General features: G+C 37.4%; 3 protein-coding genes across 5 annotated transcripts; 1 reads left to right on the top strand and 2 right to left on the bottom strand.

The window, feature by feature from the left end:
- Positions 1-6,828: 6,828 nt before the first annotated feature.
- LOC137941596 (NADH dehydrogenase [ubiquinone] 1 beta subcomplex subunit 10-B-like) lies at positions 6,829-7,277 on the bottom strand. The gene has a single exon (XM_068787077.1). The coding sequence runs from the start codon at positions 7,117-7,119 to the stop codon at positions 6,829-6,831; it is 291 nt and encodes a 96-aa protein (XP_068643178.1). The 5' UTR covers positions 7,120-7,277.
- A 603-nt stretch (positions 7,278-7,880) lies between these two features.
- Positions 7,881-12,255, top strand: LOC137941667 (uncharacterized). Of its 3 annotated transcripts, XM_068787170.1 has the most exons (7): positions 7,881-8,046; positions 8,127-8,168; positions 10,197-10,590; positions 10,696-10,955; positions 11,092-11,299; positions 11,829-11,884; positions 12,111-12,255. In XM_068787170.1, exons 4-7 carry the CDS (start codon positions 10,933-10,935, stop codon positions 12,181-12,183), a joined length of 360 nt encoding a protein of 119 aa, XP_068643271.1. In that variant the 5' UTR covers positions 7,881-8,046; positions 8,127-8,168; positions 10,197-10,590; positions 10,696-10,932; the 3' UTR covers positions 12,184-12,255. The 3 variants fall into 3 exon arrangements, 2 of the variants coding, with proteins under 2 accessions (XP_068643271.1, XP_068643272.1); XR_011110426.1 differs by lacking the exon at positions 11,829-11,884; XM_068787171.1 differs by lacking the exons at positions 7,881-8,046; positions 8,127-8,168 and adding an exon at positions 9,254-9,371.
- Positions 12,256-15,071: 2,816 nt separating this feature from the next.
- On the bottom strand, positions 15,072-16,946 carry LOC137940844 (NAC domain-containing protein 92-like). Its single transcript, XM_068785966.1, has 3 exons — positions 16,787-16,946; positions 15,669-15,934; positions 15,072-15,572 (listed from the first exon to the last, which is right to left on the bottom strand). The coding sequence occupies exons 1-3, from the start codon at positions 16,938-16,940 to the stop codon at positions 15,072-15,074; spliced, it is 921 nt and encodes a 306-aa protein (XP_068642067.1). The 5' UTR covers positions 16,941-16,946.
- Positions 16,947-22,217: the final 5,271 nt, after the last annotated feature.

The raw sequence follows: 22,217 nt of genomic DNA, 5'->3' as shown, positions 1-22,217 counted from the left end.
ATCAACCAGACATTAAACATAAAATACAAGATGATCAACCAGTGTTGTGAGAGATTATGTCAAATGGCAGAGGACTACGAACAATGAGATATTGCTCATCTGGACCACTTTAGCTAGCAAATCTACTAGACCAGGTGCGTCAATCCAAGGAGTACCACCCCATGAAGTACATCATGATGTTCGAAGGGTCATCATCAGCAACACCATGAAAACCTTTCCTTATTCCATGCATTTAATTTTGGCCCTTCTCTACATCTAGCTAGTTCATCTACCAACATCAATAGAACTCTTCCAATAGGTGCCTAAGATATTCCACTGATAAGAAATAACATAGTTTTACCCAAAATCAGAAAACTGAACCTTGATTAATTGAATGGATTCTGCCAAAAAATTCCTTGCCTAGAGAAAAGACTCAATATGGCAGGACTGTCTCAATGCCCAAACAGGCCCTAAGTAGTAAGGTTTTAGGGGGATTTTATGCCATAGACTGCCACTTTTATTTTTATTTTTTTGAGGAAGAAGATAATTCATTGGAGGCCAGGAGGCCAAAAACTGAGGAAACAACATCGGGAGGGGACCAAATACAATGACAGATTGCAGGCCTACTCCCACATTAGTTTAGGTCACAGAAGCTGGCCATAAATGGAACCTAGACATAAGGGTGTCAATTTTGCCTGACTACCTGTCTAACTGCTTTAGCTGTCCAATTATAAACAGTTACAGAAAAAAAAAAAATCTAACCGTAAAAGAATTTGGGTAAGATTACCCAATTAACCGTATTCCTTTTAATAAATGGAACGGAATTGGGTAATGGATCTACCATACCCATTTACTTGGCTTCCTTGTAAGTCGTAACTTAAACCATATAAGGGTATAGATGGAACTTTACCCTTTAATTTCTTTCCAGATGAAAGTAGAAACCCTACTCTCAAAAGCGATGGGAAAATTGGGATTTCCCTGAACACCAGAGAGAACAAAGACCAGATCTAGAGTCTTTGAAACTCTGAAGCCAGAAAATCAACTCGCACTCAATTCTCTTCCTTCAAATTTCTTACCTGATTTATGGAGAAACAGGACAGATTTTTCCTCTTCCTAGATGCCCTTTTCTCTTCTCTTGATTTTTCTCAATGGCTACAAAAGACATGGTTCTTCTTCCACTTCCAATCTTTGGGTTCTTTTTGTCTTTCACCTCAACTCGAGAGCTTTCTATTCTTGTTTTCATGTCTAATCTCTCATTTTTTTCTCTTAATTTTCTGTTTACTTGCATACACGGTTCCACCTTGAAGTAAAAAAATCCAGCTTATCAAAAAGTGTCAGAAGCACCTATCCTCTCTCGAATCAGGACTCCCTAAAAAATTCCCCTTTCAGGCCATGCCTCTCTAACTCTTCTCTCAGATTCTCATTTTTTCCCCCCAGTCACCCCAAAACCCCCTAAATTAGCCTCCTAGAAATCGACATCAAAAGATTCAAAACGTGTTGTAATACTCTCCACTGGTGAATCCTTTAAGGACAAACATTAGGAAAGGGCTCTATATTTTTTATTTAAATTGGTTTATTCATAATTTTTTCATATTTATTTGTCAACAAATTATTTAGTTGATTTTATTTTTCGGACTGCTGATTTACTCTGCTCTAAGGTTTTCATTCAGGTGATCGCATCTCCCCTGTAAATGGCACTTTCAAATGGTTTTACCATAGCATATTTTTCATCCCAAATATGAATTCATGAAGAATTGGTTATTTTTTCTTCATCCTTCATTGGGTTTTAAATGATATTGTTTACTTGCTCACAATCTGTTAAAAATCTTCTATACAACTTAATCTGTTAGCCATTGTTTTACCTATTCTTATCTACTAACTATATCTTTACAATTTGATATTCTTTCTAATAAAAGAATAGACTAGTTACTGGAGTAATGACTGACCTCCACTACATGTGCCTGTTGTTTATCAGATTTTGCTTCTCTCAATTGAAGTGCACATGCAGCGTGGGGAAGATGAGTAAATTCCCCATGTATGCCAGGTTACCCGTGGGTAAACGAGTAAATAAACAAAAACAGAAGACTCCATCTGTTAACCAGAATGAATGAACAATCGAATGGATAAGGGGTAAACAGAACGAGTAACAGAATACCTTTACCTGTACTGCCCGTTACCTATTGCTATCCCTACATAGACAAAAAAATGAAGTTATGACTCTTTGTTGTTATGGAAGTCTAGTCACCACTTTGACTCTGAACATCAGGAACATGCTCAAATTAGAGAACGCCTAATAACGTGTTTCATCTTCCACAGCAAGCAACACCTTTTCCTCCAGAAACACTTAAGAAAAATGAACACAAAATCCATGAATCAAGTGAGAAAATGAGAAAAACCAAGTGACCACTTTATCTATAAGAAAAACTTAAATTGGAGTAAGAACAAGATGCTTAATCCTGATAAACTTCCCAGAGCAACATCAGTCAAATTTGATTTCAATGACCTACAGCAACTCTTAGTGTCTACTCTGACAACTGCATCTACTATATCCAAATAGTTGTTTTATGTGTGGTCTCCATCTATGGACACCCTCAAGACTTGATCCCAAGAGCCTACAAGAGACCGGATGTGTTTTATGTCATAATTGCCCTCCACATAAGTGCAACTCTACAGCTTCATCTTCAGAAAACATGATTTTTCAAAATAAGTTACTGCGCCTTTCATCATATTAACTTTAGTAATGGACACATTAGCGGAGAAATGCCATCTTAAAGAGGTAATCCAACTTGTTGCAGTCACTACATACGCAATTGTTAAATTCCATTAGAATTATTTTGCGGCAGTTGACTCTAGCAAAGGAAAGTTTTTTATCTCTAGCCAGTCATGCAACATTAATGAAGTCCACCCTTGTGATCTGCCAACTACCACCTCTCCTTCCTACCTTATCCGACCAATGTTGCCAATTAAATGAAAGCTATTTCCAACCAATGTTACCAAGTAAATGAAGGCTATTGAGGGTCAATTTCTTTGCTTAGATCAACTTCGCAGATCATCTTGTCAGTTGAAAATAAGTCGACATGCCGAAGCAGGTGGAAGCCCTGGCATTCAGCCACCAAATCGTGCCCCTGTCAAAACGGTTAGGACATTTGGTTCTGACAAGGATAGGATTTGGATGACATCAATTATTACTAAACATAGAAACAATGATCAAATGTGGTGCCCTCTTGATTCCATTTGTTTCATACCCATCTAGCCTTTGGAGATAAATTTGCAAACTTATGAACAAAATTATCATGGATTTGACCATTATGTCCAGAGTGGTACTCATGCTAAGTTTTGGTCGGATCAGTGAGCAGAAGAGTATAATCGCCCAATCATTTTCAAAATTATCAAAACCCTCAAATCCTCATAAAAACCTCCCCTCAGAAATGGGACTCATCAATCTTGGGACCTCATGAGGCATCATGCCCTACCAAAGCTGAAGCCCATAAAGTTTGTATTCACTTTTCCTTCGTGACAGCACTTACATTAGAGGTGCAGGTAATGACTCTATTTAGAGGAAAAGAAGTCCTTCAAGATTTTATTCAGCCTACCAATATAACTTTTTTATTGGCCTTCACCCCTTAACTCCCCTATAACATCAATCTCCAAGATCCTCTGCAGTTAAAGGTTATAACCTTCACTATTGACCAGCATCTCTAAGACTATCTCCCTCTCTTTCTTTGCAACCCTTTTGCTTGCTGAAGAGGTCAGCGTAAGAGGGACTTGCAAGTATGAAGCACAACTCTAGCAACTGTACTAGGTTGTTTGTAACTTAAGGCCATGCACCTCAGTCACCACATTTTTGAGTTTTTTTTCCCACGACATCATAAATTAAATCAGCTTCACAAGAAGTAAGTCGTCTATAGAGCCTCACAGCTTGGTTTGAGAAGTTCAGTAAAGTGGTTATGTCATTTGGCTTTCAAAGGAGTCAGCACAATGGGCATGGGTGTGATTCCCGAGTAAGGAATACCTATTCACAAGACAAGCACCTACTCATGTTGGTGCGATCACCTGCATGATGCATCAATTGAAAATGTATCCTCAAAGGGAGCCTAAGGTGGCCCATGACGAGCTTAAAGCCAGGTTGAAGAGGTATTGTGCATTATGACAAGAACATGGGGATAAAGATGTATGGAGGAGCAATATAGATTGCAACGTTTTGAAGGGCATGCTACTGTATGACTGATTTTGAACTCACAAAGGATGAAGTTTTTAGTTAAGAAAAGAAGAAGAAGATAAATACGATATAAATGGGAAGGCAAAGCCTCAAACATCAGTAGTGAGAGGAAGGGCCTCTCCAACATATACCAGATGCCTTGATAACCCTGCCTTAGCTAACTGATTTGATATGCAGAGAAGGGGGGGAGGGAGGAGGGGTGGGGGGGTTCCTTGTTTGGCATTAATTTCTCCTTGCTTTCACCAAACTCGAGCAGTTGGTTGAGATGCCGAATGGAAAGCTAGCTGTTACTCTTTATAACAACATTTCAATATCTGGAAGATAAGGAATACAAGACTTTGGTGGTAAGGTGCTGCTCAATGGGTGAGAGTGATCAAGAAGGCCATTCACTACAATTTTTTTTGGGGCACCAGCAAATTCCACAACGTCATCAATGGCACAGCTACATTTTCAGAGACAATCTGAAATCAGTTGGATATTTTTCAGATGTTGGAATTATAATCCTCAAGGACCAGATTCCTCCCATGATAGGTTGTCTTAAGCTCAGTTGAAGTGTGTCTATGAAGTGCAAAAAAAAAACTATTTGGTTGACTCTCCTTTTTGGTCATTGCGGTTCCATAAAAGTAAAGTTAAGGGCCTTATTCCAAGGTTAGAAGATGTACAAGGACAATTTCTCTCTTGGCATACAAGGGGACTCAGAGGTCATCATCAGTCGTCTAGGAGAGAAAATCAACCCCCCAGCATTTGCTGCTTTTAATTTTTGTTTCATGAGATTGATGATGTTGGCAACTCCTTGTCTATCTCGTGAATCCCATCCCTAGAAGTGCCAATTGCCTTGCCAGAAGTAACAGCAACATCTTTTTGTGAAAAATACTTTCCAATAGCCTAGCCATCGGTTTTGATTTTGTTGCTTCTGTTTTTTTTTGGACAGAGCAAATGGGGAATTCCAATTGGGCTTCCACCTGGTAGGGTACCTTGCAATTCCTTATGCTTTCTCTCATAAAATAAATTCTCTTTCTATTGTGTAAAAATAAAATAAAAATAAACTGACTGCATTGGGAGAAATAAAAGAAAGAAATTACAGATGACCTCAGTAAGATGTCCTTTCCATTAAAGAAAAAAGAATTCTGAAAATTTTCCTTAACAAATAAAAACAAAATAATTCTATGTCTAAGGCTAATCAGTTTTCTCACTTTACTTAAAAAAGCTTAGTTAAGGGATTTTTTGTTCTATGGCAACTCACCTCTGTCCTCTTTGCTTCTAATACATTGACAAAAAAAAAATAATCATTCAAAAAAATTGCAGAATAGGTCATACACTTTAGCTTTCCTTCTTAAGTTAATTTTTACCCTTCAAGGATTTTCCATTGCTCCTTGTGCACATGGATCCATTGTAAAGATTTTAACATAGACAAGAAAGGAGGTCATGGAACAAGCTGAACTAAACATGGTCGGGAATTAAAGCCAAAAAACAATAGCAGTATGACTCATTCTTCATTGCAAACTTCCAGATTGGTGCAAATGTGAAAGGCAAAGTAATTCTAGATTTAGTAGATACTGCTACAAAAGTGATTCTCAAATGATAACATGGATCAGAAAGAAATATTTTACCACTGTTCCAATAGTTCTCAATTTTTGAAAAGTTGACCTCAAGAGGGATTTCTTCTGTCTCACTTCTACTAAGCTACACACACTTGGCAATTTTGCCTAAACTAAGCTACTAAACTGCATATAACATGGTTGGATGCTAATTTTGCCATCTACTTTACTGGAAACTTTGACAATGTAAAATGCAGAAGCATTGGGAAGAAAAAAATAATCTTTTTAACATAATAATATCTATATTCTCCTGAAAAGTAGTTTGTCAGAAATTTAGTCGCAGATTTTTTTTATCAACTTATCTCAGAGGAAACTACCTCTGATTTAATTAAAAAGTCATACTATTGATTGATACAAATATACCCTGCATACGCAAATGACTAAATAAATGTAAATTTCCTTGACACTTTTCATTGACTCTCCAAAAACAAAGTTCCAAGGAAACAGAGCCAAAAAGAAAAAAGAAAAAAAGGCTACAGCTCCACTATGTCAGCTATGAAAGTCCACGTTACCCTTTCAAGAAAATTACATGACTGCTTCATATGCTTTCCAATTCAGAAAAAATAATAATACAGTAGAAGTAACAGTAAAAAGCAAATATATAAATACTTAAAACATTGAACAAGCAACACAAAAAACCTTAAAAAGGAAAATGAAAAAAAATCTAAAGATTGATCACATTAGAAAATGAAATAATAACAACAGTTTACATGCATCGCAACAAATATATCCAAATAAGCGATGTAGCAAAAACTAATAAGTGACATCGTCACGGAAGGGAACAAAGAAAAAACGTATAGAACAGATCACAAGAGTATCCACACTGAACCAAAGAGAGAAAAAAAAAAACGCAAATATTTTTTTCTTTAATGTATGGCGAGTTGTAAGCATGGAATAACTAAATAGAGGGATATAAAAATTACCTCAAGCTATTCAACAGATTCACTCTCTTTCTTAGGACCTGCAAAAAAATAAAATGACAACGATTAATATGGAAAAATAAAAAGCAAAAAAAAGGGCAGGAACAGTGTACTAACCGTGCAATTCATAGGGTCGATGATCTTTCCCCCATCCAATGCCCCGAGTTGACTCGAGATACTGTTCTCGAAGATGCTTACACTTCTGGAGGTGGTTGATGCCCTCGATTCGATAGCACCATTTTAACCTCTCTCGCAAGATCTTTGCCTTCTCGATGTCGATCCACTTCTCGCGTACCAAATATTCTCGGTACTCCAGCATAGCCACCGGATCGGCATACGGATTGTTGGGATCAAAATCGTCCGGCGGGCCGTCGTCGAACTGAACCTCACGTTTTCTCACCATTTTTTCTCGACTTCCCGCCCTCGCGTCGGTTCTTTTGCTTTCTTCTTCGGCTGGCTAATGCCCCCGGATGAGGTAGGCGCTGCGGACTATATGCCTTTTAACCGTGAATTAAAGAACCAAACTTGTAAGACCCTACCCGGCCATCGACCGGTAACCATTGTTCACTCCGGGAACTTTGTAAGCTGGGAAAAATAATTTTAAAATTATTTTAAAGGTTTCTCATAAAGTGTTAATTTTATCTGCACAAGCAGGATAAGTAATTTTACCTTTTTGCCTTTCCAATAGATTTCCCTAAGGTGTCGTTAGTGGCCCTAGTTGAAAATTTATATCCTAGGAAAAATATATTAGAATTTAAATTTTCAAGAAAAATTCAAATAGAATTCTATTAGTACCTTACTAGTAAATGACATGAATTTTTTTAAAATTTTCTTCAAACCTATTAGTGTATTTTTTAGGAAAATAAATAAAAATTAATAATTAATCTCATATAATACCATATGTATCTAATAAATTTTCAGTAAAAAAATATTAAATACAAAATTTTAAAACTTTTTTATCTAAAAATAAATTAATCGTGTTGATGCACAACCCTCATGCTCCTTTATATCATTCAATAATCTTTTACTTAACTCTCTTTAGTCTAGTTCGTGATCCGATTATATCGTCTATAACCGTCCGCAATCCAGCTATAACACGAGAGTTCTGTCCTCCTTATCAAGTTATCTCGACAACAAAGGTTTCCTATGCCATGAATTGCCTTTTCTTTCCTTTTTTGTTCCCTCTGTCTCTGTTTCTCTCTGTCCCGTTTGAAAAAATATCATTTGAACTTCGACCACCTTACAATCAATACCAAATCCATCAGCTGGCTACTGTTTCGTGATTGATTCTTCTAAAGAGTGCTCCAACATGACAGAGAACAAGTTGCTGGTAGTTCATTTCCATATTAGACGTCTAGTCGTGAACATTTTGACATCTCATGCTGCTAAACTTTTCTCTCTTTTATGCAGGGGATTTATTGTGCTATAATTTTTTTCGAAGCTACTGCCAAGGTGGTTCATGGAATTTGTAAAATTCGTTTTTTTGTTGAGTCCCATATTACTTGAAATTCCTCGAAAGGGTTGCGTTTCAGAAGCAGGTTCCTGTGAATGCCGGCTTGAGTAGGAATTGTTTAGGAGTGTTACCGCTCATTTGTCAATGCTATTCGGTTTGATTCCGATGCTTTAGAACTAGTTTAATCTGATGGTCCAAGACTTTTCACTGAGTTTTGCGTTCTATCCAGTTCATGAAAAGAAAGAATTCCTGTTCGTGAACATAATGTATGACTCTTAAAATTAAGAACATCCTCTACCGAATTCTTTGCCCTGGGAAAAAGATTGCTTGCGTCGTTGGAAAAAGTGAGACTATAATTAATGCTCTCAGAGATGGAACTCATGCAAAAATCAGGGTTGCTGATCCCATTCCTGGTGTACATGAGATTATAATTTTCGACCCTCCAATAAAGAAAGTCAACATGTCCAATGCAAATTTGGGTCCTGAGGAAGATGACAAACTCATGGATCCTCACTGTCCTACACAAGATGCTCTGTTAAGAGTTCATGAAGGGATCGTTGCGGAAGAAGATCACTTGATGCTGGAAAACAACGAGCAAGAGAATATCGTTGTAGTACGGCTTCTAGTTCCTAGTATTAAGGTTGGGTGTCTTCTCGGGAAAGGTGGAAATATTATTAAAAAATTGTGTCCTGATACTTTTGCAAATATTCGAATTTTGCCTACAACATTTCTTCCTTATGGGGCTATGGGCAGTGATCCGTTAGTACATGTAGTGTCCTTGTATCTTTTGTCATCTGTCCTTGATATGGTTCAGTATATTTTTGTCTGTGGGAAACTGAAAATCAGTATGTGGAAAGTAAAGTAAGAGGTAAGTGTCCACATTTTGTCTAGGAAGGAAATGTCTGCTCTCATTGTTGGCGTACCACAAGTGCCGGTATAATATGTGCACTTTGTTTGAAAATATGAGGTGGCCATGTATGTTATTCAAAAAGAAAAAGGAGATTGCCTTGTGCTTGTGAAGGTCCAGTGAGACTCATGGAACCTGGCTATTCTTTGCTTTGCATTCTTGTTTGGTGTAACAGTATTAGTTCATGTCAATACTTTTGGTTCTATGATTCAAGAAGATTGCAATGAAATTCCTTTGGTGATGTATTTGAGTGGTATGCAGCGGGTGAATGGTCTGACTTGTGCTAAGGCAGCAGGTGAAGGTGTTAACACTGTCCCCATGCTTAGTACCATTCTGTGAACTTGGTCTGCTAGGGTTCTTGTTAAGATGATTTGCCTTTTTAGTATTCAGTTCATGATAATTTGAAAAAGTTATTTCATTGTTAACTTCTTTTTAGTTGCCTGTGAAAGTTATTTTCACAAGCAACAAAAAGCTTTCTAAGGTAATTGTCCGGTTTTCGATACTTCAGTGTGATTAGAAAAAGTGATACTTGGCTTAGTTAACACATTAGATTAGCTAGAAGATTGATGAAAAATGAAGTTTGCTGTTGTTTATCTTTTTTATGACATCTAAACATGAAGTCTCACCTGCAAGCACATCAGGATGTAATTTTGGGATATTTTTGAGGAAGATGGAAACATGACATTTCTGCTTGTGTGATCTGATACACATTTTTACCACTTTTTACATGCAATTTACTTTTATTTTGGATCAGTACTCTGACATTTCAGAAAAGTTATTCTGTTTTGTTGTCAATTTCTCTCTCTCTCTCTCTCTCCAGCGCCATCTATCTATCTATCTATCTATCTATATATATACATGTACAAGGCAGAGAGGGAGGGAGGAACACTAGAGCATTGTACAGTGCAAGGCTTAATCATTGCACCAGGTTCACTTTTCTTCTTTATGCTTATATCAAGCATGTATGTATGTATGTATGTATATGTGTGTATATATATCTATTGTATGTATTCCTTGATGGTTGATTCTGAAAATACGCACATAGACTGACTTCAGGAGATTGGTTCTATAGGTGTCTTTGTTATCACCAATAACTCTAATTTTTTAAGAAACTTTTCAGATTTCTGGGTCATCATCTGTTGTGAAGAAGGCTCTGTATGAAGTTTCTACTCTGTTGCACCAAAATCCTTAAAAAAAAGAGGATCCACCTCTTACTAAAAGTTCTTTACCCTGGGGTTCCCGGAGTGTTGATTGAATTTGGTCCCCTGAGCACCCTGGTGCCTCTGAGCCATGGTTTGGAGAAAATGAAATTGAAAGACCTGGATTTGTTCCAGTTGGCTTGGGTTGGGACTCTCCTGTCACTGAGACCCCAGGAGATTTTTCTTTGAAAGTTGTTTGCTCCTCTGAGAAAGTTGGTGTAGTGATTGGTAAGGAAGGTTGCAGTGTAAAACAGTTACAACAAGAAACAGGGGCAAACATTCTTGTTGAAGTCGTGGAATCTGATGCAAACGAAGGTGTGATCATTGTCTCTTCTAAAGAAGTGAAATATGCTACTTTTAAACCCAATTATTGAAGATGGTATCTTTTGTTGACTGTTCTTAAAATTTTCAATTTCAAAGATTATCTTCAGGTTTTGAGGGACCCATGATCTCCAACTATAGAGGCAATTCTTCTGCTTCAGAGAAACAAGATAAGTGACATTTCTGAAAATGGTATCATCATAATAAGGCTTCTAGTCCCATCAAGTAAGGTTGGTTGTCTACTTAGAGAGCGTGGCCATATAATTACTGTGACAAGGAGATGAACACAGGGAAATATTTGTGTTTTCTCCAAGAGCCACAAGCCTAAGTACGCATATGCAAATGAAGAGCTCGTGCAGGTGATATGCTTAGGATAAGTTCATATATATTTGTTTTTTCACAGTTATCTCTTGCTCCTGTGGATTGATTTAACTGTGATGGTTATTGGTCTATAAAGAGATTGTGCTGATTGAGTCTCATTCCTGCAAATTTCAGAAATGTTGGTAAGTGCAAGAGGCCTTCTTGGAGATTGCATCAAGACTTACAACAGTTTGGATATAGGTTTAGGAAAAAGTACTTCGAGATGTGGATGCTTCAAGGTTCTCCGCAGGGGTTTTCTTGCTTGGATAGGTACCCTGAAAGGGGACCATCATCTTTAGGCATGTCCAAATCGAGGACTCCTGCTGGTCATCATCACCTGAAGGTATCATACTGCGATTTTGTTGCTTTTAGTATTGATTCAGCTTGTAACTGAAAAGTCAACCACTATTTTCAAATAGCTTAACTAATGAACTTGTTTTTATTGATTACTTCTACTTCTTAATATTGATGATATAATCACTCAAGTTTGGCTTTTTTTTTTTTTTGGAATGCTGAATACACATGTACACACACTTCTTTAACACCCCCCCATATGACCATTGAGCCCGAAGGCTCACATCACAGTCTGGATGTGTTTATTTTGATGATAAAAGAAGAGAAACTGGACTTCAGTCAATTATCTTGGCTTATCTTAAATTATTATGTTTTCCTTGTGATTTTTCAATGTGCATTCATAAACATATGAATGATTGTTTGTTCTTCAATTCAAAACAAGTGGCATAATTGGATTTGAAACATCATTATAGGTTGTTTATTTGACATTTTTAAAAAGTATTTCTGACTGTTCCATTTTGATAGTTTTTCTTGTTTTGCTTATTTATGAAATTCGTATTTATATGATGCCACTGAAGGATGGAAGACTTGAAGATGGAGGTCAAGTTTATCCGACCTTTTTTAATCCTACAGGGTACAATTTACTGTGACGGTACAACTTAAACTACTTGATCTTTGACAGGTTTACATTAAGAATAGCCCGTCTATTAAAACAGGTATGCCATGTCTAGGTATCATAACTTGAATAGTTCTTTGGAGGCTTCAGTGCCACAGGGTACTGTTTTTTCTACTGTCGGAATTGGTGGAGGCAACATCTCTAGTATCCCTCAGGTACTTACATTTCTTTCTGCTGTCAACAGAAACAAAGCAAGCCAGTTACCCCTCTTCGTCATCCTTACAGAAGAAAAGGAAGGAAAAAGGAACAAAAGATGAAAATGTCGTGTTTTTTATAAAAAAGACAAGAATTTGGACTTAAGGCCATGGAAGTTTGGCGCAGCCACTTTTTGATTCATTCTTCAGCTATGAATTTAATGACTTAAATGTCAACTCTTATTTTGCTACACCTTTTTTGTTCATTTTGTTCTCATGCTTGATGTCCTTTTGGTTTTCTAAGATTAAATGATACACTAGACATAATGCTAGTGTTCTAAATATAATGGAGAAGAAAACAGATTATGTATATATTATCTTTTAAATAGTGAAAAAATCGGGTGCAACCCACTGTTGGCAAGAGTATTCCATGCTCTATTTGTATGTTTTTGTATGCATTCTTTAATATTTAGTTACAGTGCTAATTTTCATGTTTTTGTTGTTGGAAATCCATTGAATTATAGGAAGGCAAAAGTTCACTTACTAGTGTAAATGTATATTAGCTACTTAGAATTACTGGTAGTTTGCAACTTGGGTTGTCATGAAGGGAGATTCTATAATTTGAACTGTATTTTGGCATCTGAGCTTACATGTGCTACCCCCAAACAGACGTGCACATAGACACATGAACAATGACCCTAGCACTCACAGAAACAAGCCCATGCATGTTCATTTACTTTTGACTCTTTGCTCTTAGTTTTATATATGTAGCATGTATGTTGTTTGCTATGCGCTCGTTCTTCATTGTTGTCATCACTGACATATTGGCCTGACTTTATTTTTTTCTGCTTCTGTGATTCTCTGCGCTTCTGTTACCTCCCGAAATTAAATGAATGGAGATGCCTTTAACATTGACAACAAGGTCAAACAATTATTTGTGAAGAAATTTATCATCTCTGGAAGTCGTCAAGAAAATTTTTGGGGCCATAAAGATACAAAAACAGACAAAAACACCTGTCTCCACACTCCTGTTCTCAATGTGGCTACTAGAAAAGTGACTTCGTTACTCTGCTGATGCTCGAGTAGCTTTGCTTTCTTCATTGGTGGGGTGATCGCTTTCTTTAGGAAGTTTTCATTTTTCTTTGAAATTTTATGGGCTGTCTCCTCAATTGAGTATGCTTCATCGTTATCAAATAACTATTCGTCGCAGACAATGCACTGATTTATGAAGCAATATTGCATCATCTATTCAAATAAAAAATCCTCATGTGCAATATTAGATGAAAAACCCTAACAGGAAAATCGCAAATCGTCTCATACTGCCCGAGTTGCGTCGCCCGGAGCCTCCTCAAGGAGTGGGAATGTTTGGTTTTTCTTTTTGAATAAATCTTGTTTATTTTTATAGAAACTATTGAGAAAACATCTTGAATCATACAAAAAGATCAACACATACGGGACGAAAGACGACGAAGATTAGGACAAAAAGAGCAAATTGAGTAATAGAAGATCCAGTTGTGCAGATAGTGGATTGAAAATTGCTGCTTCACTTGCCGTGATCGGTCATCCAGAAACAGTCTTCAGCTGCAAATAAGGACACGAAAACACAAGGATAATGCTCATTTTGAACCCTGTTGGAAACCTTCTAGAACTGGTAGGTGAACTATGAAGATCCATACGTGAATGCCGCCACCTATATGAAGAAAGCTGTAGAAACAAAAAGACAAGAAGATTGCTTCTTTGAAAATTCTCTCCCCACTAAACAATTGACTGCAGAAGCTTTTTTCTTTTGCTATCGGAAGCAAAAGCACTCAGAGAGTGGTCATACGGTTGGTTCACAGCAGGATATAATATGAACAGTCGTCGTTTTTAACTATTGTGATCATCCGAAACTTTACGAAAAGTACGTGAGTTACTCAGATTTGTTAAATCATATTCTAGCAATAGGGCTGGTCTCTTCAGATTTACGAAAACAGTCTAGCAGATCTGATCGCATTAGTAGTCACTCCGTTGATTTGTTACTAAATCATATATTTTACATTTTCATACTTGTTTCCTTGCTGTAACATGATGTCACTTGGAGAGAACATAAAGAATAAAACTACATCTTAAACATTTGTAATTTTTTTCAACGTTACCTAGATGTTTTTATTATCTGGTGCTGGGCCGATTGGCCTTCTTCTTGACACTCAAATGAACGTCTTCTTGCATTTGCTTCTCGTTTAAGTAGTCGAATTTGAAGGGCTTCAAATCCATGTTCCGGCATTTGTTAGCGTATCAAAATTATGCCCAAAGAAACAATTAATCGTTATGGCTGTGCTTTCTGAACGAGTTCAGGAACTTCCCCGTCTTCTCGAGTTAAGTATATCGGTCTCAGTTTCATTCTTGGAAAACTATGGTAAAAAGGACCAAACATAAGAAAACTGAGCTTACAAAGGACTGCGTGTGTATATCCTGCAAATGCTAAATAGAAAATGGTACTTTCACTATTAAAAAAATAGAAAATGGTTCCAAATCGATGGATGATTACCATAACAGGAAGTCAGGCTTGTACTGAAACTAATGATCTTCTTCCTATTAGCACTCATCCAACTGCACCAGAAAGTCTTCAACAGCAAACAGAGAAGTAGAATAGTAAGCAACGTGCTTTATTTGAGACCTTCAAATTGTTTTTGATGTCGTGTATTTTCTGCAATTCACGTTAAAAACCCACTGAAAACGAAGAGCTGATAAAGGTCCTTTTGCTGTTGGAACTCCTACATTTCATATCATTGACATGGCTAACTTGTTCAAAGACTGTAAACATTGTTTTCTCAGTAAGAGAAACGATTACAGAAGGGGATGCTTGTGGTTTCCTGCTACTTACATCTACGATCTGGTGCAAATTGGGGGCATAGGCTTGAGCCTTCGGCTGCCAGCTTAGAATGTGATCCTTGGACCTTTCTTCACAGTTTCATTTACTCTCATGTGACCTGACATGGATAAAAATAGAAAAAAATTACACCTTCAATCTTCTAGCTGCTTCTCCATATGGACTCAAGATGGATCGGTTGTTGTTGGCTGGGATCCATGACCTTAGAGGAGGATGCAGGCAAATTTGAGCTCAAATTTGCTCCTCCAAAACAACCATCTCCTTGTGCCACAAGATCCAGATTAGTGCTTTGTTCCTGCTGCTGATATTGGTTGAAATGCAGTGCCCTCAATAATGCTGCATTGGTCACAAAATCGGAATTTATCAAGTTTGAATGCCAAGAGATGGGATTATTAACCGTTTCACCAGCGAAACCCCAGTTCATGTTCGAGTTCATTGTCATCTCCACGTTCTGGGTGTTCATGTCTGTGTTTAGATTGTCCGAAGAGCCAACTAGACCACTTATGTGTGTCACATCGATTTCTTCCATCTGATCATTAACCAAGTTATCACTAGAAGTCAAAGAAGGTAAGGATGGTGGACTCGAGGGCGGTTTTTTGCTTGTGGAGCTCTTCAGGAAGACCCTGCAGACTACCCATTCCTCCTGTTCATCATTGGTTAAATATCCAGTGAACACGGAACTCCAATACGGAATGCAAGTTTAATTTCAGAAAAAAAAAAAAACAGGCACAGTTATTACCTTTGTGGGTTTGTAAGGGTATTTTGTCTGGAGCCTATATTCATGCATCACCCAATTGCTTTTCTCACCTTTGGGAGCTCTGCCTTTATAAAATACGAGTGTTTTCTTCATTCCAACAACTACTCCTGAATGGAAGATCTCCTTGTCTTTGCCAGTTGTTTTCCAGTAGCCTGCATCTGTGGCTCGGTTGGTTCTGAGACCCGTCGGGTATTTTCGATCTTTTAAGCTGAAGAAATACCACTCCCTCTCTCCCATGGTGGCTCTGCCTACAAAAGATTCACAGAAAGCACCCCTCTCTTATATTAAAATTTGCAAGTGGTAAATGCAGCACGTGAAATTTCAAATATTTTAGGAGAAAACACAATAAGAACTGGTCATTAGTCAAGTATAAAGAAATGAAAGAAAACCAAAATCGATGACATTTGAAATTTTGATCAATAATGGATACATAGTTGCTTCAAGAAATATTATTCTTGCATCCTTTATTGATCAGATAAATGTGATTACTTGAATATCAAACTGGTAGATTCTCCCAAATACCATGAAAGAAGAAGGTAGGGCTTCTTTTCTGTAAGAAAGAAAATAATCCCAGTGCTATTTAAGCATTCATTTTGAAGACGTATATTTCAATGGCTGAAAAATACGCGATGAACTTTGTCTAATCCATCTAAAAAATAGTATAACCTTCTTCTTCTTCTTCTTCTTCTTATTCTTCTCCTATTTTATTCCGCTCTTTCAACAATAGACAGAAACGATAATTAAAATTTTGGAAAGACATGACAATCCAAATGGGCAGGTTAAGGAACTCAAAATAAGTAGCTTATGTCTTTCCGGCCTATAGCCAGTCCTTCGCATAGAAGTTCAATTAAGTAAAAAGAGAGATCCAACTCAAAACCGACCCTCAACCAGCAATTCCCAGAACCTGGAAAAGCTGGAAAAGTAAACATCTGAAGGACGCCAGACTCTAAACACTATCATATTCTCCGGATAATGTTGATCCTTTTGTTTTCCGTTTTTCTTCCGGGCAAAAGAGAGGAGAAAGGCCGCTTACGTGAAGAAATATATATAATTCTGTTTAAAGGAAAAAAACAAAAAACAACAACAACAACAGAGGCTACCTGGGAGGTCCCAAGGTTCGCATTTATTGAGATCCACATCCGTAATCGCTCGAGTAACAAAATTAAAATCCGAAACCTTACGAGTAAGATAGTAAGTAATGAGTTCTTCATCTGTGGGATGGAACCTGAAGCCCGGGGGAAGGTTCTCCTCCATTTCGGAGGCGACGAAGAAGCAGAAAGGAGTTGGAGATCAGAAGCGATCGTCCTCTCTCTCTGAAACCAAATGGGTATCTGTAATCGAAGCAGAGACGATTGTTAAAAGGGTCTCATTTGACAAGCAAAAGGAGATATTAAATGAGTTTTGGTCGTGCACAGGTCATCATCATATATCTTCAAATACCCAGAAAGGGGCGTGCATGTATTTGTTCCGATAATTACAGAAAAAGCCACTACCGGACAGGACAAAAAGGACGCAACTACCTACGTACCCTTTTTTTTCCAATTGTTTTACTGATCAACCAACCAACCAACCATTCGGGGTAATGTGAAACGATTACCACCTCTGCTGAAAGGAAATGGCATTTTGAAATTTCTATGAAACTTCAGTGGTTTATTGATGGATGATGCTGAGTCTCGGTCACTGCTGGCTGCTGCTCTTCTCCCAACCACCTCCAACGATTCTACCCACCCAATCCCCGCCATCCCCTCACGCTACTCCTAGCTCGAGGCAGCCTTCGGATCTCCCATCCAATCATCTGATGACACGACTCATCTTCATAAGACTCTCCATAAGTCAATCACTCATTGAGCAGGTACGGAAGTAATAATGTGGTGTTAAATCTCATACAAAGACTAATGACGTTAATGGCGGTGATTCTTGTTACCGTTCGATGAAATTTGGACGGCAAGAAACGAAAAGCTAACTCAAGCCCTGCAAACCCTTACTCCAACTTCAAAGTCAAAACAAGCTAAAGCCGCATTCACAATTACAAATGCAAGACATGGGAATACCCAAGAAGGACGCGTTTCGCTGCCTGCCACGTTAATTCGGTCCCCCGTAACGGGTTAATTTCATTCAGGTGGACTTTTCTTCTCGTTAGGAAAATATAAACAAGGGGAAGGAAAGGTTTTCGGAGTCGACAAAACTTACTAAAAGTGGTTTAACGTAGTCACCAACCAATAAGACCAAGGGAAGGAGGGGCTTTGACATCTTCCCGCACGCCGACTTCACCCCCACATGACGTGCGTTCTTCATTTGGATTTCCGTCGACCTCTCTCTGCAATTTTTTTTCTTTTCAATCCTAACAAGAAGCTTGCGTTGGTTTTGAAATCTCCAATTCATCCAAGTTACCGACTAGAAGTCTTCTAGAAGCTAAAGTCTTCTTCCTCCGTGCTACTCGTGTAGTCTCTCAGTCGCCTCCTCCAGACTGGATTCGCTCTTGGGTTGTCCTTATTGAAGAAGACATGGCTGCCAATGGATCAGGACGGAAGATTTTTTCTTTTCAAATGAAGAATACTAATCCGGGTTCATCAACGAAGAAATCAAGAGTGGGAAACTGTATGGTACACAGTCGAGATCCATGTTCAAATTGAATTAAGACACGAGCTAGGCGGACTAATTAATTTTCTCTCAACGTGCAGCTTATATTTAATTTGAGTAATCATTGGATAATACAGGAAGAACACGTTCATATTTTGTTATTTGAGACAGGTGGTAGTATCTTGAAAAGGACTAGCTAGTATACGGGCTCGAGATCATTTTTCCTGGGCACGTTTCAAGAGTGTAGTCATCCTCCCGTCACGTGAACAAATTGAAAAGCGTTATATGGACGTGAATCTAATTTTAACTATATTAATCTATTAGCAGTACGTGCGTTTGTGATTTTGAGAAGAAACATGAACATGAAACAAAGATATTAAAACAAGAGTTAGTCTATTTTAGGAGATAAAAAGACTACCATCTTTGAGTTGGAATCTTCCAATTCTATTTCCTTTATGATTGATTGCACTCCTTAATTAATTAGCTATTTTTACTTGATCTTTTGCGTAATTATGTCTTCTAGTAATAATGCTATTTTTACCTAAGCAAAGCACAAACCAATAAGTATACCACTCTTAATTACCTAAGCAATATAATCAATAATTTAAATTAGTTCTTAATGATTTGATTAAAAATATAATCAACTCAAAATAATCATCGGTGATTTGATTTGAAAATCTAAATCAATGTAAATTTGAGATTGTTTTTGTTCAAAATAGGGAATGCATAAACAAGTATAGTTTACAAGTAGAGAACTTATTTGACCAAGTATACTTCAGATATCTCAAAGTATATGCGTGTAAATATTTAGATTTGAAACCTTGTCCCTAAACTTTAATATTTAATAAAAACCCTTTCAAATGCCTCAATAAAAGGTACTAACATGTATTGAAAACATAAGAGATTGCAAAACTTATTTCAAATGGTAGTCAATTACATAACTAACGATACCACAGCTAAATCAAATATGAGCTTATAATTAATTTGCACACATTCAACAAACTGAGATCAAAATTTTCAATAAGGATTTAAATGGATGAACACTATATGCATACCTCAATGAGAAAAATTACCGAATTTCACTTATTTTTAAGCTTTAAAGGAGGCAAAAACATCTCAAATCGTGCGTGAGGGTTTAGGAGGCTTATTTTCACAGTGGAGATAGAGAAAGAGAGAGAATTTGTTTGGGATGATTTGGGTTAAATAATACGATTCCAAGATTAAAAAAATTATTCATTATTAATGATTAACACTATTTTTTGGTATTTAATAAAGATAAATAAAAACTGGCTCTAAAAATCCTGAAAATCTTATTTTTACTGCTAAACATGTTGGTTAGAGATTCCTGCCGACTCATTCACTGGAGGATCACTTCCAACAGCTCACGCGATTGGAGGAGCTCAACAATTTTCCGTGATTCAGAGACTGATGATCCTTTCTCCTCGTATTCTAGGAGCAGCGCCTCGCACGGGGAAGCCTATACGGTTTACAGAAAATATGATGAAGAGATAATGTTTCTAGATCGAGTTACTGCTTAAAAACTTACTGAAACAGGTACAACATCTTATTTTTTATTGAGTCTTCTCATACATATTTCTGAAGCATTCTTTGTCTAACACCCAAGAAGTAATGTTTCAGAATCTCTTAGATCAATAGAGGTAGACCCAAGACCAGTTTCTCAGAATTTACTGCACAAATTACGTTCAAGAAACAAGCATGTTATGGAGATTAGTAAGAGCCCGTATCACGAGCTAGAAGCGGTTTATGTAGCCCAACTTTGTCTGGCATGGGAAGCGCTTAATTGGAACCACAAGAACTTTCGCAGACTTAAAGCTCAGAAAAAAACAGAGGAAGATACAGGTTGCCCTGCTCAAGTTGCTCAGCAGTTCCAACAATTTCAGGTCTTGTTACAGAGAATCATCGAAACAGAGCCATTCGAAATCTGTACTCGACCCGAGATTTATGTCCGGATGAAGATATCCAGAGCAAAATTACTCCAGTTCCTGAATTCCAAAGGTGCTATTTTTCTTTAATGTGTTCAGCATTTTATGATTACTTACAGTAAGCGACGACAGTACTGTTTCCCCTATCCCTATAGTTGACCGTGACACTGTTCGGCTTCTTTTAATTTTTACCTTATTCTTTATTCAGAATCAGAACTAATCGATCCAATCAGAAATGAAAGATTAGACGCCATACACTGATATTCTAATACTCTATACTGTCTGAAATCTTATATTTGGCTTCAATAGGTTCAGAAGGTGATCAACGCAAGGAAGGTATTAGAAACCAATGTCCCCTCGGCAGAGTTTCTCTTGATACTGGAAGAAGCCATAAGAACATTCGTGAATTTTGTCTGGGCAGACAAAGACAGCTACTACAGAAAAATAGGAGCCTTTTTCAAGAAGAACCAAGGCTCAGTGGATCCAACATTACTCCATCTTATCAAGAAAGCCAACAAAAGAGTTGAGTACAAGTTTTTATTCCTTGCCTTCCCTTTTCCCACATTGAAACACTCTAGCTCTCACTCATTTAATATCCCTATGCAGAAAAAGAGGAAGCTTGAAGAGCTCTAAAGAAGTAAAAAGTGCTTTAGGAAGAAAAGGCTGAAAGAAGAGGAGGAGATGAAGTTACTGATGAGCAGGATAATGATTTGGCCAGAGAGGTTTTGACTAGACCAAATCTAATGATTTGGCCAGAGAGGTTTTGAGTAGACCAAATCTAATCTTTCGTCTTTCATATTATTATTGACTTGGTCGTGTCTGAGACCAAGACCAGAGAGGTTTTGACTATAGACCAAATCTAATGTTTCGTCACAATAGGCTTTAATATTCGAGAAGTGGGTAGCATGTGGGTTGTTAAGTTCATAAGAGACTCCTAATGTTTAATAAGAAGAAACAATTTAGAGACAAAAGAAAGGAAAAACCAAGATCAAACATGAAAATCAACAGCTGAAATAGGTTTTACTTTTGTATTCTTTTCTCAACAGCTTTCTTAGCCTTTCTTTGTATCAAGTTTTACATTTTTTTTGTCCTATGTATATTTTAGTTGCTTACAAGAAATTTAAACAACATATTTCAGACAACTCAACCAAGCATTTGTTATTTTTATCTTGTTGAACTGCTCAAGAACATGCCTTTCTTTCAAGTTTTTCCAAGCAAGCACTTTTTGACGTTTTCCACTTCAAGACAAGTGTTGCTTGCCAGAAAGTAGTAGAAAGAGTTTATTTTAAATAATACAGAAGCTGAACAATGTAAGACTTCAAAGCAAAGCGTAACGTATTGAATGTTTCCTTCTTCCCAGTCCTTTCCGTCTTCAAGTTCCCTTTACTCGCTGAAGTCTTATGAGGCAGGCACTCAAGTAGCACCTCATCTGCGTCTAACCATCAATCTAACGTCTAATTTGCACATGCCCATAAATCAGGAAGAAGATACAGAGAACTGGAATGTTTCCATATAAGTTAATGCTACTACAGAAAAACAATCACTCAGGCAACTGCATCTACTCGATTCTGCAAAAGATAAGGCAAGAGGATCTTAAAGCCACGCACTATGTTTTTCCTCCTGCAAGAGGACTGAAGCGAGGAATATGAAGCAATTTCTAGACAATGAGCCATTATACAGCAAGCAAAATCCCAATGACACAGGCAGGAGCTCTCATTGATCATAGACTCCCTTAGGCTCTGCTTGTTTTTTCTAGACAAGGCACTTCATACATGAAAGCATAGGACAAGCACTCGAGAACTCAAGCTAATTGAAATAAGAAGATACACCATAGGGAATACTAGAACAAAACATGCATCTTAGATTCATTAAAGTACAGTAGTTAGAGCAAAACATATGCTGTAGGGTTTACAAACCAGAAGGCGAGTGTGCCAATAAAAGAGAAGGCTTATAGTTCCAGCACGGAAAACATTGTAAATATTTAAACAGTTCCTATAATTGTAGATTG

This window comes from Aristolochia californica, unplaced genomic scaffold, assembly GCF_029961685.1.
Source record: "Aristolochia californica isolate CCGP_79_NKW_82.1479 unplaced genomic scaffold, dmAriCali1.0.hap1 SCAF_9, whole genome shotgun sequence".
Lineage (NCBI taxonomy): Eukaryota > Viridiplantae > Streptophyta > Magnoliopsida > Piperales > Aristolochiaceae > Aristolochia > Aristolochia californica.
The sequence above is the reverse complement of the archived record's forward strand: the minus strand, read 5'-3'. Positions and strand labels throughout refer to the sequence as shown.

Coding starts and splice junctions, on each gene's coding strand:
- LOC137940844 (XM_068785966.1), bottom strand. CDS start 16,940: ATGGAGGAGAACCTTCCCCCGGGCTTCAGGTTCCATCCCACAGATGAA. Junction 15,935..16,786: donor CGAACCTTGGGACCTCCCAG/GTAGCCTCTGTT, acceptor AATCTTTTGTAG/GCAGAGCCACCATGGGAGAG. Junction 15,573..15,668: donor ACCCTTACAAACCCACAAAG/GTAATAACTGTG, acceptor AATGATGAACAG/GAGGAATGGGTAGTCTGCAG.
- LOC137941667 (XM_068787170.1), top strand. CDS start 10,933: ATGCAAATGAAGAGCTCGTGCAG. Junction 10,956..11,091: donor CAAATGAAGAGCTCGTGCAG/GTGATATGCTTA, acceptor TGCAAATTTCAG/AAATGTTGGTAAGTGCAAGA. Junction 11,885..12,110: donor ACCTTTTTTAATCCTACAGG/GTACAATTTACT, acceptor TGCTGTCAACAG/AAACAAAGCAAGCCAGTTAC.
- LOC137941596 (XM_068787077.1), bottom strand. CDS start 7,119: ATGGTGAGAAAACGTGAGGTTCAGTTCGACGACGGCCCGCCGGACGAT.